The sequence below is a fragment of the Ceratotherium simum genome, chromosome 35 (genome assembly GCF_057802395.1).
Source record: "Ceratotherium simum simum isolate JZ-2026a chromosome 35, ASM5780239v1, whole genome shotgun sequence".
In the NCBI taxonomy this organism is placed as follows: Eukaryota; Metazoa; Chordata; class Mammalia; order Perissodactyla; family Rhinocerotidae; genus Ceratotherium; species Ceratotherium simum.
This window is the reverse complement of record NC_141934.1, coordinates 2,476,613-2,492,268: the sequence shown is the minus strand read 5'-3', so window position 1 is coordinate 2,492,268 and position 15,656 is coordinate 2,476,613. Positions and strand designations below refer to the sequence as shown.

General features: G+C 50.1%; 1 protein-coding gene across 22 annotated transcripts in view; it reads right to left on the bottom strand.

Annotated features, from left to right (window-relative positions):
• Nucleotides 1-15,656, bottom strand: part of LOC147912400 (uncharacterized) — a 30,282-nt gene that overhangs the window by 14,005 nt on the left and 621 nt on the right. For 15 of the 22 annotated variants that reach the window (XR_015549882.1, XR_015549893.1, XR_015549894.1 and 12 more), the window contains 2 exons: nucleotides 9,735-9,868; nucleotides 1,965-2,171 (listed from right to left, as the gene is read on the bottom strand). Coding sequence is in view for 1 of the 22 variants with exons in the window: in XM_087423816.1 (XP_087279942.1) it covers nucleotides 9,763-9,868; nucleotides 14,104-14,187 (190 nt within the window). In the remaining 21 variants the exon portion in view is untranslated. Of the gene's footprint in view, nucleotides 1-1,287; nucleotides 2,172-9,734; nucleotides 9,869-14,103; nucleotides 14,188-14,874; nucleotides 15,616-15,656 lie in introns of those variants that run through there. The other 7 variants (XR_015549888.1, XR_015549879.1, XR_015549881.1 and 4 more) reach the window with 5 other exon arrangements.

The window sequence follows — 15,656 nt, the reverse complement described above, 5'->3', positions numbered from 1 at the left end:
ACAAGCCTGTCACATGTTCTGGGGATTAGGATACAGAGACCAGCCATCTGCATGTAATTTATTTCCTACTTCTGGCTCTTTCTTATTCTATTTATTTCCTTCCCATAAACCGCTCTTTGTAGCTCTTCCCCATCTCCTCTTTCTGTGATTCTCATCCTGAAGGACCTGGTCTCATCGAGGCACTGGAGGTCCTTGCATCTCAATGTCTATAAATCTCTCTGCAGCCCGCCCCACCCACTTTCTTAGCATCGCCCTGCTCCCGACCCCGGTCTGCACCACTGAACCTTGTAAGCAACCCTGAATGGCTGGGACGCAGCTGGGCCCAGCCTGCTAGGGGCCCCGTAACGTCTGGCTCTGCCCTGGGCACCCCCACATGGGTGCTGTCCTGCCCCGGGGAGCTCTGGACTTGCACAATTGTTTTCTGCCTTACAGTAAGAAGGTTACACAATTTAAAAAAAGATTATCCTATCAGGAATCTGACTCCAGAGAGCCGCTTGTCCTGGAGTCAAGAGAACAAACCAAGAAAGTAAAAGAAGAAAAAAGACAAGAGGAAACATGAGTGAGGAGAGCGGAGGAGGATGAGCAGACAGTGAACGAATGCACTTCAGGAAAACCAGAACCCCGAGGAGGGCTCTGGGGTGGCTGCTGCTCCACATGACCGTGCAGGGGAGAGTGGACGCTTAGACCAGTGCAGGCACCTGAAGGACGCCCTGAGAACAGATCCCGGGGGACGGAGACCCAGGCCTCACGAGCCGAGCTGGCTAGGCTGAGCCCCGCACCGTCTGTCTGAGCTGGGAGGAGGCCTTCAGGAGGTGCAGGTCACACCGTGCTCTTTGTGAGAAGTGTCCCTGCAGTGGTTCCACGTCCTAGGCCGGCAGGACCCAGTCCTGCCCCTCAACCCTCTCAAGGGGAGCGGGAGCCTCTCAGCTAATCTGTGTGCTGAGATGGCATGAGTGGGCTTGGCCTCCCCGACTTCAGCCTCCTGGGGAAGGGTCAGGAGGACAGACACACCAGGCTCCTCCTCATGCAGCAGGACAGTTCTCCTGGCCCAGGGCTGCACCCCTGAGGGTGCTCAGTACTCCCGGCATCAAGGGGGCGCCCTGTAGGATCCAAACCCGGCGCGACCTGCCCAACCCCTGGGCCCCTTAGCGTCTGCAGAGCCTGTGGAGGCCTGGGTCCCCTCAGGGTGCCAGTTCTCAGCCTGAAGTTCTAGAGGCTTTTCATATATACATAAAAATCAAACAAGACAAAAATTTGAAGGAAAGTCAATGCACTGCTTACTCGGGATATGATATGGAACTAGGATCAGAAGTTTCGTTTATTTTATTTTCCAATTTTGTAAATAAAACAAATATAACTTGTATTATATTTTCAAAAGCAGTGTTCTGTGACCTTTTCTTGCTGGAATATATGAAATTTATGATTTTATTATTAAAGCATAATCATTTTATTTTAATTGAAAGGCACAGGCAGGTTTGGCTGGGGTGTTAGAAAGGAAAAGGATTCTCAGGGGAAAAGGGAAGCGCTCAGGTCTCCGTCCATTTTCACTGAGCAGGTCTCATGATGGGTTGTATTGAGTGGGGCGGACAGGGTCCCCACGCCCACCCTGTCATCAGACCTCCTGCTCCTCAGAGGGCCCAGGGGAGTGAGACTCGGCTTTTCCATCCTGGAGGCCTAGAGCCTCCCCTTTCCTCCCCATCACTTTGTCCAGGGGACTCGTCACTCGAAGGCTGCCTGGCCGAATGCCCGGGTGAAGTTGTCCCTGGAGGGCATTTATGGACACTCTGCTGACGAGCAGACACACTCAGCAAAGACCAGCTAAGATCCAGTGCCCTGTGGATCTGACCCTGGGATCTCAGGGCCCAAGGTCACTTCCAGGGCCCGAGGAGCCTTCTGGGTCCCGCACAGCCACCCCAGGGAGCCCTCCTCCAGCCGTGTCTGTGCCTCCCCAGGGACTCCAGCACCTGTGTGTGTACTGCAGGTTCTGGTCTGACACCGTGAAGGCCGGGACGTGCAGGCATCAGCCTGGGCTTCCAAGGACCTGAACTTGCACAGTGTCCAGAGGCTGAAATGAGACACGAGGCCAAGGACCAAGGCCGCCTCCCTGCTGCTCCTCTCCCGGGTCAGTTTGTCAGCACCGGTGACCGAACAGGGGATCGTAGAGAGTCAGCCTGCACTCAAGAGATGGGTTTTCTATTGAATGCTGCAGGTTTTTACATTAAACAAGACTGATCTCCCACCAGTTTTATTTAATATTTTATATAAAATAAAACACAAATACAGAAAAGCCCCCTAAACGAAGGCAGCCCTCGATGACTTACTATGGGCGTTGCACCCTAGGCAGCAGTGGTTTCTCACTGTGAGAGCTCAGTGCTGCTGGAAGCTTCTCCCAGCTTCCCTGACCTGCCCCCACACTTCCAGGGCAAATCCCAAAGTGCCTCGTTGGATTCTCCCAGGTCTCCGGCTCGCTCCACTCCCTCCCAATGGTGCTGCCACACTGACTGAGCTGATTATGTGTCATCACTGTGCTCAAATACACAGGGACTAACTGGCCTCGTTCCTGTGAGCTAATAAGCTAGGTCTGTTTTGATCTCCTTCTCTGGGAAGCTGCTGGGTGCTGGAGACGTTCTGTGCATTGAAATGGGTGTTGGCAGCAGATATGTTTATATTTATAAGAAACCATAAAGCTGGACACTTACTACCTGTGCACTGTACAATATGTAGAGTAAGCATCAATTAAAAAGCAAGAAATATCGGGGCTGGCCCGGTGGCGCAAGCGGTTAAGTGCATGCGCTTCGATGCGGCGGCCCGGGGTTCGCAGGTTCAGATCCCGGGCGCGCACTGACGCACCACTTGTCAAGCCATGCTGCGGCGGCGTCCCATATAAAGTGGAGGAAGATGGGCATGGATGTTAGCCCAGGGCCGGCCTTCCTCAGCAAAAAAAACGAGGAGGATTGGCAGATGTTAGCTCAGGGCCAATCTTCCTCACAAAAAAAAAAAAAAAAGCAAGAAATATCAAAAGTAAATTTTTACACAAAGCAAACTTCACACCCAGGTGGTTCCTCTGATTTCCACCAAATACTTAAAAGAGAGAAATGATGCCAGTCTCCTCCACACTCTTCCAGAGAACAGACACAGAGGGGACACGCCTGCACTGCTCCCACCAGATCAGGAGAATGTTGATATCATCCAGAATAGACGTTACAGGGAAGGAGAATAACAGGTCATCTCTCCTGAGTGTAGGCGTTACAATCCGAAACCAAACATGAGCAGTCTAAATCCAGAGATTTCTATACAGGGAGAAACTGGGGTTCCAGGGCGGGGATTCCATGGGTGGATGTAGAGAGGATCGCTGGGTGTCTGGGTGCTGCTGGGAGAGTGGGGAGGAGGGCCGGTGTGGTCGAGTGAGTGGTGGGAACATGGGTGACAGAGATTAGGGGCATCTGCGTGATGCTCAGGGAGGGTCCTGGGTGGGGTCCCCAGGCTGTGGCTGTGGAGGGATCCCCCTAAGAGGACATGGGACTCTTTCCCCTGCCTCTGCAGGCTCTAGGGCGGGGTGAGCAGTTCGCAGAGACCAGTTCTGGTGAGCAGGAAAGGGGCCCCCTCAGAGCCAGCGCAGCCACTGCCAGCTCTCAGCCAGGCCATGTCCAGGCTACTCAGATGAGTGGTCAGTAGACAGTGGGGCACACCGACTCCATCCATGAAACCACCAGAAACCACCAAAGCACCAGCCCAGCTCACCATCCTCATTAATCAGCACTCACTGTTCACCCAGGGTTACTCACTGAAGGCCAAGCTAGTTCGTCAGAGAGGTGCCATGTGGGCAGCTAGTTGGGAAAGGCCTGGGCTCTGAGCCACACGGGAGCCAAGCAGACCACTGGTCAGCCCCTCAGGAGGCTCACCTGGAGGCGGCTCATGTGTGAGGATGCTGGGGGAGGAGGACACAGATTGGACCCTCTGACCCTTCAAGGGACTTCCTTTCAGGAAATGTCACAGCTTTTGGGTTAGGGATTGATAGGCGTGGGTGGAGGCTGGTGAGGCTTGTGCCCTCTCTTGGCTGTGACGCCCCCTATCTCCCTGCAGCAACCTTGGGGCAGGAGAGTGTGGGGAGTGGAGGGAGGGTAGCCTTTCTTCAGGAGTCCAGGACATGATCTAGAGAACTCGAGGGTTCAGGGGTCTCTGTCCCCAGGGAACCAACTACATTCCTGTCCCAGATCCACTGCATCAGTGTTGTGACTCTGGGCACATCACTTAAAATCTCTAAATTTCAATGCCATGAACCACAAAATGTGGGTCACAGCGCCTGCTCTGTGTGTCCCACAGGGCCGATGTGGGATCATGGGAGACGACTACAGATATTCTCCATGAGACGTAAAGCATCACACCCACGTGACAAATGAAAATGAAAATACACCAGACCAACTCATACAAGATGCAGCAAAAGCGGTCCTGGGAGGGAAACTCATAGCAATATAGGCCCCCCTTAACAAACAAGAAAAAGCCCAAACAAGCAACCTTAATCTACACCTAACAGAATTAGAAAAAGAAGAACAAACAAAGCCCAAAGTCAGCAGAAGGAGGGAAATAATAACAATTAGAGCAGAAATAAATGATATTGAAACCAAAAAAACAGTAGAAAGGATCAATGAAACAAAGAGCTTGTTCTTTGAGAAGATAAACAAAAGTGATAGACCCTTAGCCAGACTAAGAAAAAAAAGAGAAGGCTCAAATAAATAAAATTAGAAATGAAAGAGGAGAAATTACAAGGGATACAACAGAAATACAAAGGATTATAAGAGAATACTATGAAAAACTATATGCCAACAAATTGGACAATCTAGAAGAAATGGATAAATTCTTAGACTCATACCACCTCCCAAAACTGAATCAAGAAGAAACAGAGAATGTGAGTAGACCAATCACAAGTAAAGAGATTGAAACAGTAATAAAAAATCTCCCAAAAATATGGGCCGGTCCCATGGCTTAGCGGTTAAGTGCGCGCGCTCTGCTACTGGCGGCCCGGGTTCGGATCCCAGGCGCACACCGACACACCGCTTCTCCGGCCGTGCTGAGGCCACGTCCCACACACAGCAACTAGAAGGATGTGCAACTATGACATACAACTATCTACTGGGGCTTTGGGGGGAAAAAAAAAGGAAGAGGATTGGCAATAGATGTTAGCTCAGAGCTGGTCTTCCTTGGCAAAAGAGGAGGATTAGCATGGATGTTAGCTCAGGGCTGATCTTCCTCACAAAAAAAAAGAAAAAAAAAAAAAAAACAACTCCCAAAAATAAAAGTCCAGGACCAGATGGCTTCTCTGGAGAATGTTACCAATTCAAAGCAGATTTAATACCTATCCTTCTCAAACTATTCCAAATAACAGAGGAAGACGGAACACTTCCTAACACATTCTACAAGGCCAACATCACCTTGATACCAAAGCCAGACAAGGACAATACAAAGAAGGAAAATTACAGGCCAATATCACTGATGAACACAGACGCAAAAATCCTCAACAAAATATTGGCAAACCGAATACAGCAATACATTAAAAAGATCATACAGCCATTATCAACAAGCCATTATCGCTGGGACTTATACCAGCGACACAAGGATGGTTCAACATCTGCAAATCAATCAATGGGATACACCACATTAACAAAACAAGGACTAAAAACCACATGATCACCTCAATAGATGCAGAGAAAGCTTTGACAAGATCCAACATGCATTTATGATAAAAACTCACCAAAATGGGTATAGAAGGAAAGTACCTCAACATAATAAAGACCATATATGACAAACCCACAGCCAACATCATACTCAACCGGGAAAAACTGAAAGCCATTCCTCTGAGAGCAGGAACAAGACAAGGGTGCCCACTCTCGCCACTCTTATTCAACATAGTACTGGAGGTTTTGGCCAGAGCAATTAGGCAAGAAAAAGGAATAAAAGGAATCCAAATAGGCAATGAAGAAGTGAAACTCTCGCTGTTTGCAGACGACATAATTTTATATATAGGAAACCATAAAGAATCAATTGGGAACCTATTGGAAATAATCAACAACTACAGCAAAGTTGCAGGGTACAAAATCAACTTATAAAAATCAGTTGCATTTCTATACTCTAAGAACGAACTAACAGAAAGAGAACTCAAGAAGACAATCCCATTTACAATCGCAACAAAAAGAATCAAATATCCAGGGATAAATTTAACCAAGGAGGTGAAAGATCTGTACAATGAAAACTATAAGACATTATTGAAAGAAATCGATGATGACATAAAGAAATGGAAAGATATCCCATGCACATGGATTGGAAGAATAAACATAGTTAAAATGTCTATACTACCTGAAGCAATCTACAGATTCAATGCAATCCCAATCAGAATCCCAATGACATTCTTCACAGAAATAGAACAAAGAATACTAAAATTCATATGGGGCAACAAAAGACCCCAAATAGCTAAAACAATCCTGAGAAAAAAGAACAAAGCTGGAGGGATCACAATCTCTGACTTCAACATATACTACAAAGCTATAATAATTAAAACAGCATGGTAAAGGTACAAAAACAGACACACAGATCAATGGAACAGAATTGAAAGCCCAGAAATAAAACCACACATCTATGGATGGCTAATCTTCGACAAAGGAGCTAAGAACATACAATGGAGAAGGTGAGTCTCTTCAATAAATGGTGCTGGGAAAACTGGACAGCCACATGCAAAAGAATGAAAGTAGACCATTTTCTTTCACCATACACAAAAATTAACTCAAAATGGATCAAAGACTTGAAGTTGAGACCTGAAACTATAAAACTCCTGGAAGAAAATTTAGGCAGTACACTCTTGACATCGGTCATAGAGGGATCTTTTCGAATTCCATGTCGACTCGGACAAGAGAAACAAAAGAAAAAATAAACAAGTGGGACTTCATAAGACTAAAGAGCTTCTGCAAGGCAAATGAAACCAGGATCAAAATGAGAAGACAACCCACCAGCTGGGAAAAAATATTTGCAAATCATATACCTGACAAGGGGTTAATCTCCATAATATATAAACAACTCACACCACTGAACAACAATGAAACAAACCTGATCAAAAAATGGGCAGAGGATCTGAACAGACATTTTTCCAAGGAAGATATACAGATGGCCAACAGGCACATGAAAAGATGTTCAACATCAATAATCATCAGGGAACTGCAAATCAAAACTACACTAAGATATCACCTTATACCCGTGAGAACGGCTATAATCACGAAGACAAAAAATAACAAATGTTGGAGAGATTGTGGAGAAACGGGAACCCTCATTCACTGCTGGTGGGAATGCAAACTGGTGCGGCCTCTATGGAAAACAGTATGGAGATTCCTCAAAAAATTAAAAATAGAAATACCATACGACCCGGCTATCACACTACTGGGTATTTATCCAAAGAACCTGAAATCAACAATCCAAAGAGGCTTATGCAGCCCTATGTCATTGCAGCATTATTCACTATAGCCAAGAAATAGAAGCAACCCAAGTGTCCACAGACTGATGAGTGGACAAAGAAGATGTGGTATATACACACAATGGAATACTATACAGTCATAAAAAAAGACAAAATTGTCCTATCTGCAACAACATGGATGGACCTGGAGGGTATTATGTTAGGCGAAATAAGCCAGACAGAGAAAGACAAACATCGCATGACTTCACTTGTATGTGGAAGATTAACACACGGACAGAGAGAACAGTTTGGTGGTTACCAGGGGGAAGGGGGGTGGGGGAGGGCACAAGGGTTGAAGGGATGCATTTATATGGTAAGTGACAAACAATAATGTACAACTAAAACCTCACAATTGTCACTATTATGACATCAATAAACAAACAACAACCCAATTCAAAAATGGACAAAGGATTTGAATAGACATTTCTCCAAAGACAAACAAATAGCCAATAAGGATCTGAGAAGATGCTCAACACCACTAATCATTAGGACAACGCTAACGAAAATCGCAATGAGATACAACCACACACCCATGAGGTTGGCTATAATCAAAAGACAGAAAATAATGAGCATTGGTGAAGATGTGGAGAGACCGGAACCCTTGTGCATTGACGGAAGGAACGTAAAATGGTGCAGCCACTGTGGAAAACAGTATCGTGGTTCCTCAAAAAATTAAAAAGAACTACCAGATGGTTCAGCAATTCCACTTCTGGGTATATACCTCTCAGAAATTGAAAGTAGGGTCTCCAAGAGATATTTGCATATCCATGCTCACAGCAGCACTATTTTCAATAGACAAGAGGTGGAAGCGACCCAAGTGTCCATCAACAGATGAATGGAAAAACAAAATGTGGTCTATCCATACAATGGAATATTATTTGGCCTTAAAAAGGAAGGAAATTCTGACACATGCGACAATGTGGATGAACCCTGAAGACACTACGCTAAGTGAAATAAGTCAGTCATAAAAAGACAAATACTGTGTGGTTCCACTTATCTAGGTACCTAGAGGAGTCAAATTCATAGAGACAGAAAGTCCAGTGGTGGTTGCCAGGGGCTGGGAGGAGGCGGAAATGAGGAATTGTTGTTTAATGGGTACAGAGTTTCAGTTTTACAAGATGAAAAAGTTCTAGAAATCCATTACAACCATGCGAATATACTTAACACTACTGAAGTGTACACTTTAAAATACTTAATATGGTAAATTTTATGTTATGTGTATTTTACCATAATTCTGAAAACTTTTTTTTAAATAAAACAAGAGCATCAGCATTTCAGTCCAGGAAACAACCCTCCGGTTCTCCCTGTAAGCCCATGTCTTGGTCACCTGCCCTCCCCATGGGCTGGCAGAGCCCAAAGCCCACATTAGGTGTGAGCCAGGGGAAGCACCGGGGACCCCTTCTGTGAACAGGGGGATGATTCCAGCTACCCGACCTCCCAGTGCTGCTGTGACAATGACATGGAAGCCTCAAAAAGCACAGCAACCCACACGCCACAAGTTATGTACAAGGTAGGAGGAACAGAATCCCATCCTATCCACATTCCAGGTGTCAACAAGCAATGCTCCCGGTTACCAACTCAGCCCCAGAGTCCAGGGTCAGAACCGGTCAAATTCCTCCAAGCCATGCTGGGAAGAGACAGGCTGGCCTGGGGGGTGGTCAGCAGTGCGCTGAGGGAGGGAGCCAGCCCAAGCCTGAGGCAGAGTCTGGAGCCCGCACATGGCAGACAAGGGGCCCTGCCATCTCCTGTTTGGATCCCCTGACATGGAAGGGCAGGGGGCTGCCTGCCGACCAAGGTGAAGGCTTCGTGGGCCCTCTCCATTCAGCATCATAAGAATGCTGCTGGGGCAGGGTTTACACCCACACGAGGGTGATCACAGGAACCATCTCCATCGACAGGGGAGTGGGTCAGAGAGGCGGGGTGGGGTGGGGAGAGCATTTACACGGATCCACTGGAAACTAAAAGACTAGGCAGCAATTACATCACCATGAGAAAAACAAAATCAAACCCTGTGGAGAGGGAATCCTGGGATGAAAAACATTGCCAATGACATATAGGTTAGACAGGTGGGTAACTTTCTTCTGTCTCTGTTTCCTCAACGTCACGGCAGGAAAACACTAACAATTTAGAACCACCCCCAGGATGAGGGGCAGTCTTTAGGCCTCTGCCCCATGGGGTGGAAGGTGGCTCAGCTGTTTATTTGGAAATGGAAGCAGAGAAGAGCTGCCTCAGCTCTCACCTGGAGCAGAGTTTCTGACCTCCAGATCTCATGGGAGGCAGGGTCTGCATTCACAGACATCTGATGAGAGATGTGTCACTTCAGGAGGCTGGTAATGGTAGACGCCACAGGAAGCGAAAGGCATGGCTGGTGTCCTGAGGAAAACAGAGAAACAGGCCTTAGGTAGAGGCTCCTTCTGGCATAACCAGGCGCGACCTGGACATCAAAATCAATGACAGCAGTAATAATTACAGCCTGTTGAATCATACAATGACCTCCAAGTCCACATTGATATATACAAGTAAATAAATGAGAAGAAAAGACTTCCTCACCATAGAGTGCCCACTAATAAATGCCAAGAGTGATGACATCAGAAAATCATCACTTGGTAACCAAGCTATTAATAACTATCTGGCCAAGGATTACCAAGGGATGCTAACACTAGTGATAACTGCACAGTCTCAATACATTTTCCCACTAAATCCCCCTTGTTAATTAATTTAGACACTAAGTACTTATTTAACTTTACAGCAGGAAAACCTGGACAACACCCCTTAGCCCAGTGATCAAGCTAATGTCCCCAGTGATGGGCTACAGACACCCTGGGCCATGGCTGCAGCGCTCCTTCCAACAACGCCCAACCTGGGCCTAATCCCAAGGAAACACCCAAGAACACACACCCAGGCTGCATGCTTTACAGGCGTCAAGGTCAGGAAAGACTGAGGGACTGTTCCTGACTGATGGGGACTAGAGAGAGAACTGCACACAGCGAGTAACCCTGCACTGGGTCCCAGCCGGGCAGTGGACAGTAGTGGGGTAGCTGGTGAAACCCGAGTGGGTCTGAGGATCAGATGGTGGCCTGGTAGCAATACTAACGCCCTGATTTGGATAGAAGTGCTGTGGTTATAAAGCCCACTGCACTCGCTTTTAGGAAATACACTCTGAAATGTTAAGAGGTTATGGGGCATCATGTCTGTAACTTACTCCAACAACCCAGAAAGAAACCCACGCAGATAAACAGAGAGAGAACAAAACAATTCGGAAGTCTAGGTGAAGGTCTCTGAAAGTTCTTTATGTTGTATATAGCAGCTTTTCTGTAAGTCTGGAATTATATGTTAAAACACGCAAACAAAATTGGGCCCAGAAAACCACTTGGCAGCTGAAGTCTGCCTTGGAGAGGGCGTGAACCTGGCTCCCCCAAGTCCTCCTTCTCGGCCACAGCATCATCAACAGCTGGGCAGCCTCTCCCCACTTCTGTGCCACCCCCACTCTCCTCCTGTCAATTCCCTTTCCTTGGGGACGTCTGTCCACACGGGAATTTGGGGTGATGGCATGGCACGTGCCAGCAGAGGTGGGGTGGGCAGCACCTGCAGGAAAGAGCCTCCCTGCAGCCTCCCAGGGAGGCGGTTGGCCAGCGAGGTTGAGGAGGGGTCAGTGGAGCACAGGCAGCGGCTGTCGGGGCAGGAGGGTCTCCTGGGGAGAGCTGGCCCAGAGGCTCCAGGTTTAGGGCTTGGCAAGGCCCCGGTTCACCCTCAGGCTGAGGCCGCACAGACCCCTCTTGCACAGTCCAGCCGCAGTCCAGCCTCCTCAGACTGGCACAAAAGACTCTTCACCCCAGGGCCTCTGGTTCACCTTCCACGGCCTGCCTACAAGTCCTTTTTTTTTTTTTTCGTGAGGAAGATCAGCCCTGAGCTAACATCTCATGCAAATCCTCCTCTTTTTTCTGAGGAAGACTGGCCCTGAGCTAACATCTGTGCCCATCTTCCTCCACTTTATATGGAACGTCGCCACAGCATGGCTCGACAAGCAGTGTGTCGTGCGAGCCCGGGATCCGAACCGGCGAACCCAGGGCCGCCGCAGCAAAGCGCACGCACTTAACCACTTGCGCCACCAGGCCGGCCCCTACAAGTCCTTTCTTTCCAGAACCATCAGCCTAGGACCATCCATCAGCTCTCAGCTTCGTGTCTCCCACCACCCTCCTCACTGCCTCCATGTGGGGCTTGGGTGCCGCGAGTGGTGAGGGCTGCTTCAGGCAGAACACAGTCCGTTCCCACACCAGAGCCAGGCCTTGTCAGTGCAACCAAAGGACCTGACGGTGCGGGGATGGCCCCTGAAAACCAAGACACAGAGGCCTCCCTCATCCCGCCCTCCAGTCTGTGCTAGGGCAGCTGAGGTTGGGGAATCTCAGGTATAAGAAAAATAAGGCAGGGCCTGCCCGGTGGCGTAGTTGTTAAGTTTGTGCATTAGGCTTTGACGGCCCAGGGTTCACCGGTTCGGATCCTGGGCACTCACTGCTCATCAAGCCATGCTGAGGCGGCGTCCCATATAGAAGAGCTACAGCTCTACAACTACGATACACAACTACGTACTGGAGCTTTGCGGAGAAAAAAGAAAAAAGGAAGATTGGCAACGGATGTTAGCACAGGGCCAATCTTCCTCCAAAAACAAAAAGAAAAAAGAAAAATCAGGAAGCCCTGGACACAGAGTGGCACCATTGTCCCCATAAGCAATGCCCACTGACTGTGCCACTGCCTCGTGGAAGGGCCAGGCCTTAACAGCTAATAGCAGGCAGAGGCCACCTCAGGCACTGGCCAAGGGGCTGGGTCCCCCCGGACTGGATGAGAGTGGGGGGAGCACACTGCCTTCTGTTGATGGGAACCAGGACAGGTACCTGTCCACGAGGATGAAAAAGGCACAGTCTGAAGTACGAACGTGCAGGGCCCCAGGGAGTGGCTGGAAAATGAAACTCACAGTAGTGTGTGGCTCTGGGGCCGCCCCAGGCCGCTGACCCCAGCAACTGCAGGCTTGACTCATAACACAGGGAAGCCCTGGGACGTGGACTGTGTCCCCGAGGCCGGCCCACAAGCACCCAGGGCAATGCTAGAAAAGCTCCCACCACAGAGGGCCTGACTAGACCCCTCAGTCCTGCCGGCACGTGAATCCCTGGGCACCTCCACCCTGTCCCCACACTCAGCAATCACCTTCTGTGGGAACCCTCCCTGACGGCCATTTGGGGTGCCCAGGTCACCCCACACTGCCTGTTAACTCAGCCCAGCAGTCTGTGGTCCTCACTAAGTGAGGATGCCCTGAAGGGCAAAGGCTGCAGCAGGAAGGAAAGGAGGACCCGGGGAACGGAGGCGGGAAGGGAAAAGGAGAAATGCAAGACAAGGAAAGGCCGACCGCCGGCTCTCAGGCAAATCCAAGCTCCCCCTCCTCTGGGTGAAAACAAGAGCCCTGGGTCGCGGCCCTCCCCCCTTCACGGGGGGGCTTTAGTAAAGAAAACTGTGCTCAGAGGCATCCCTTCTGTACCTTCTGAGTGATGAGGCTCAACGCAAAGAACAGGTAATACTCAAACGGATCTGATGGCAGCGTCAGGGGCAAACGGCAGGGTTGTTGGGCCACCCCCCAGCGCTGTGCTGGCCACCCACAGCCTCCCACCCTTCCACATACAAAATAGAGGAAGAGTGTTAGCTCAGGGTGAATCTTCCTCAGCAAAAAAACAACAACAAAAAAAATAAGGCAGGCTAAAAATTACAGATGGCTTCAGTGCCAAGACTAATCGTGAAGGTGATGGAAAGAAACCATTCAGGACAAGAACTAAGGGAATGTACCCGAGGTCAAGGGGTGCAGGGAAAGTACGGATCTATCCTGTTCTCCACAAAGAAAAGAAGCCTCTGGGCAAACGGACGAAGATCAGGAGGAAACGCCAGAATTTTAACCAAGAGGGCTTTCCCAAGGCTATCTCAGGCCTTGTCCACCTCCAAACGGGACTAGAGTCCACGGGGCTCAGTCAGAGGCGGAGACCTGGGCTGTTTAGGCCATGGGGCAGATGTGCTGGCTCTAGAGGGTGCACTGAGGAAGAATGTCCTTCCAAATAAATGTTACAAAAAGTATCTTCTGGGAGCTGAAATTAGAAACTTTCATCACTGATATTTGCCTCACACAGTAACTTCTCAGGATCACATTTACTACTTAAAGTACAGTTCTGGCGGCCCCCAGCACAGCAGTGTCCCTCCACTTGTCAGTGATGACAGTAATGATTACTAGAACACCTCACTTTTGTGTAAGGAATTACAAGACATGAAAATTCGGATGTGCATCCTTGTCACTTGCTCTTCCTCATACCCTGGGAAGCAGAGAAACGGCATTTGAATCAACTCGTCTTATAGATAAGAAAACCAGGGCTTAGCGGTTGAGTCAACCCAGAGTCCTGCACCAACAGGAGGCAGAGTCAAGCCTAAGGATTCTAACCCCGAGTCCAGTGTTATTTCCATCACATGCCCCCAAAAACAACCACTGGAGAGTTCCTGAAGCCCGTGGAAAGCACCCTCCAGGGTCTCAGCTACAGAACCATCATCACGCTGACACTCACTCATGCAGCTGGACTCACCAGTAGGAAGCTGGGCTGCTGCAGGTGAGGGAACGCCATGGCAGCCTCCCGTGGAGAGTTGGAAATGGCCGGCTCAGGTGAGCACTGTGGAAAAGCAAAGAGGACCTCTCGCCACCCGCCACACCACAGAATACTGCCTCGCTTCACAGTGCCCAGGAGAACACGTGTACAACTCAGCACACACCGCTCCGCCAGGGCCATGCTTCACAGAAGTGCTGTTCTGCAGTCCACACTGGCCAGCCTCTGAGCCAGGTCGTGGCAGGGAACACTTGGTAACACTTGGTATTGCTTGTACAGCACTCGCTACACGCCAGGCCCGGTTCTAAGGCTCTCCACATACTTCTCATTTAGTCCCCGGTGGTAGGCAGAATTCTAAGGATACCCCTCCAAGATTCCCGCGCCTGGTTATTCAATCATACACTCATCTAGGCAGTGCCCTGAAGGGATTCTGCAGACACAATTCAAGTCTCAAGTCGGTGGACCATACGACACAGAGCAGTCCTGCCTGACAGCCAGCAAGGAAAGGGGATTAGTTCTACAACCCCAAGGATCTGGATTCTGTCAACAACCTGAATAAGCTTGGAAGCACATTCTTCCCGAGAGCCTCCAGACAAGAGCAAAGGCGGCCAACACCTCGACTTCAGCCTCGTGAGACCCTAAGCAGAGAACCCAGCCAAGCCTGCGCTTCTGACTAGACAATTGCGAGATAATACATGGAGGTAGCCTTACGCTGCCAAGTTTGCTAAGCAAGAATAGAAAGTCCATCCTCACCACAAGCCTGCACGGTCAGCACAGCTGAGGAAATGGAGGCCGGGAGAAGGTAAGTCACTTGCCCTCACCCAGCTGGTAAAGGGCAGAGCCAAGACTCAAACACACAGACCTCCTCAGGACTCTCTCACGGAGACAGGTGGACACGTCTCCTCTGTCTTAGCTGCGCTGAGAATGAAGGAGGGGTGAGCAGCTCCCCCAAGGGAGCCCTGGAGGGAGCCGTCAGAAAATCAGGACCAGCTCCCAGATTCCTCCCTCCGCACCCCGGTCAGACACGGAAAAGCCCCCGATTCGGACTGGGCAGAGAGGAAGCACGGCGAGTCACGGGCTACCACCGACGGCTTTCCTGCACAGCTCTGCCCACCGCCCGCCGGGAGGGCGCCGGGGTGGCAGCTGGCGGTGGACGCGGCTGGGAGAGGCCGGGGCGCGGAGGCCGTGCAGGCGACTGCGAGGCGGAGAGGAGACGCGCGTCTCCGCCACTCGGCAGTCTGGACACCCCCCGGGCCTTCTCAACGCTTAACCAGCGATCACCTCAGCTTTAAGGAGGACTTCGGTCCACGCCGAAGTCCGGAGCCCGGCGGTCACGAGGACACCGCGCTCCTCCAGAACGACCAAGGCGGCGCCACCTCCAGACCCGCGGGCAAAGGGCGGAGCCTCGGAGAAGAGGGGCGCGCACCTCCTCGCTCAGAGCAGCCGCAGGGCAGCGGCTGCAGGAAGGAGCCCAGAGGCCCAGAGGCGCCCAAAGGGGGGCTCTCCCTCCCCGCCCCGCGGTCCGACCCGCCCGG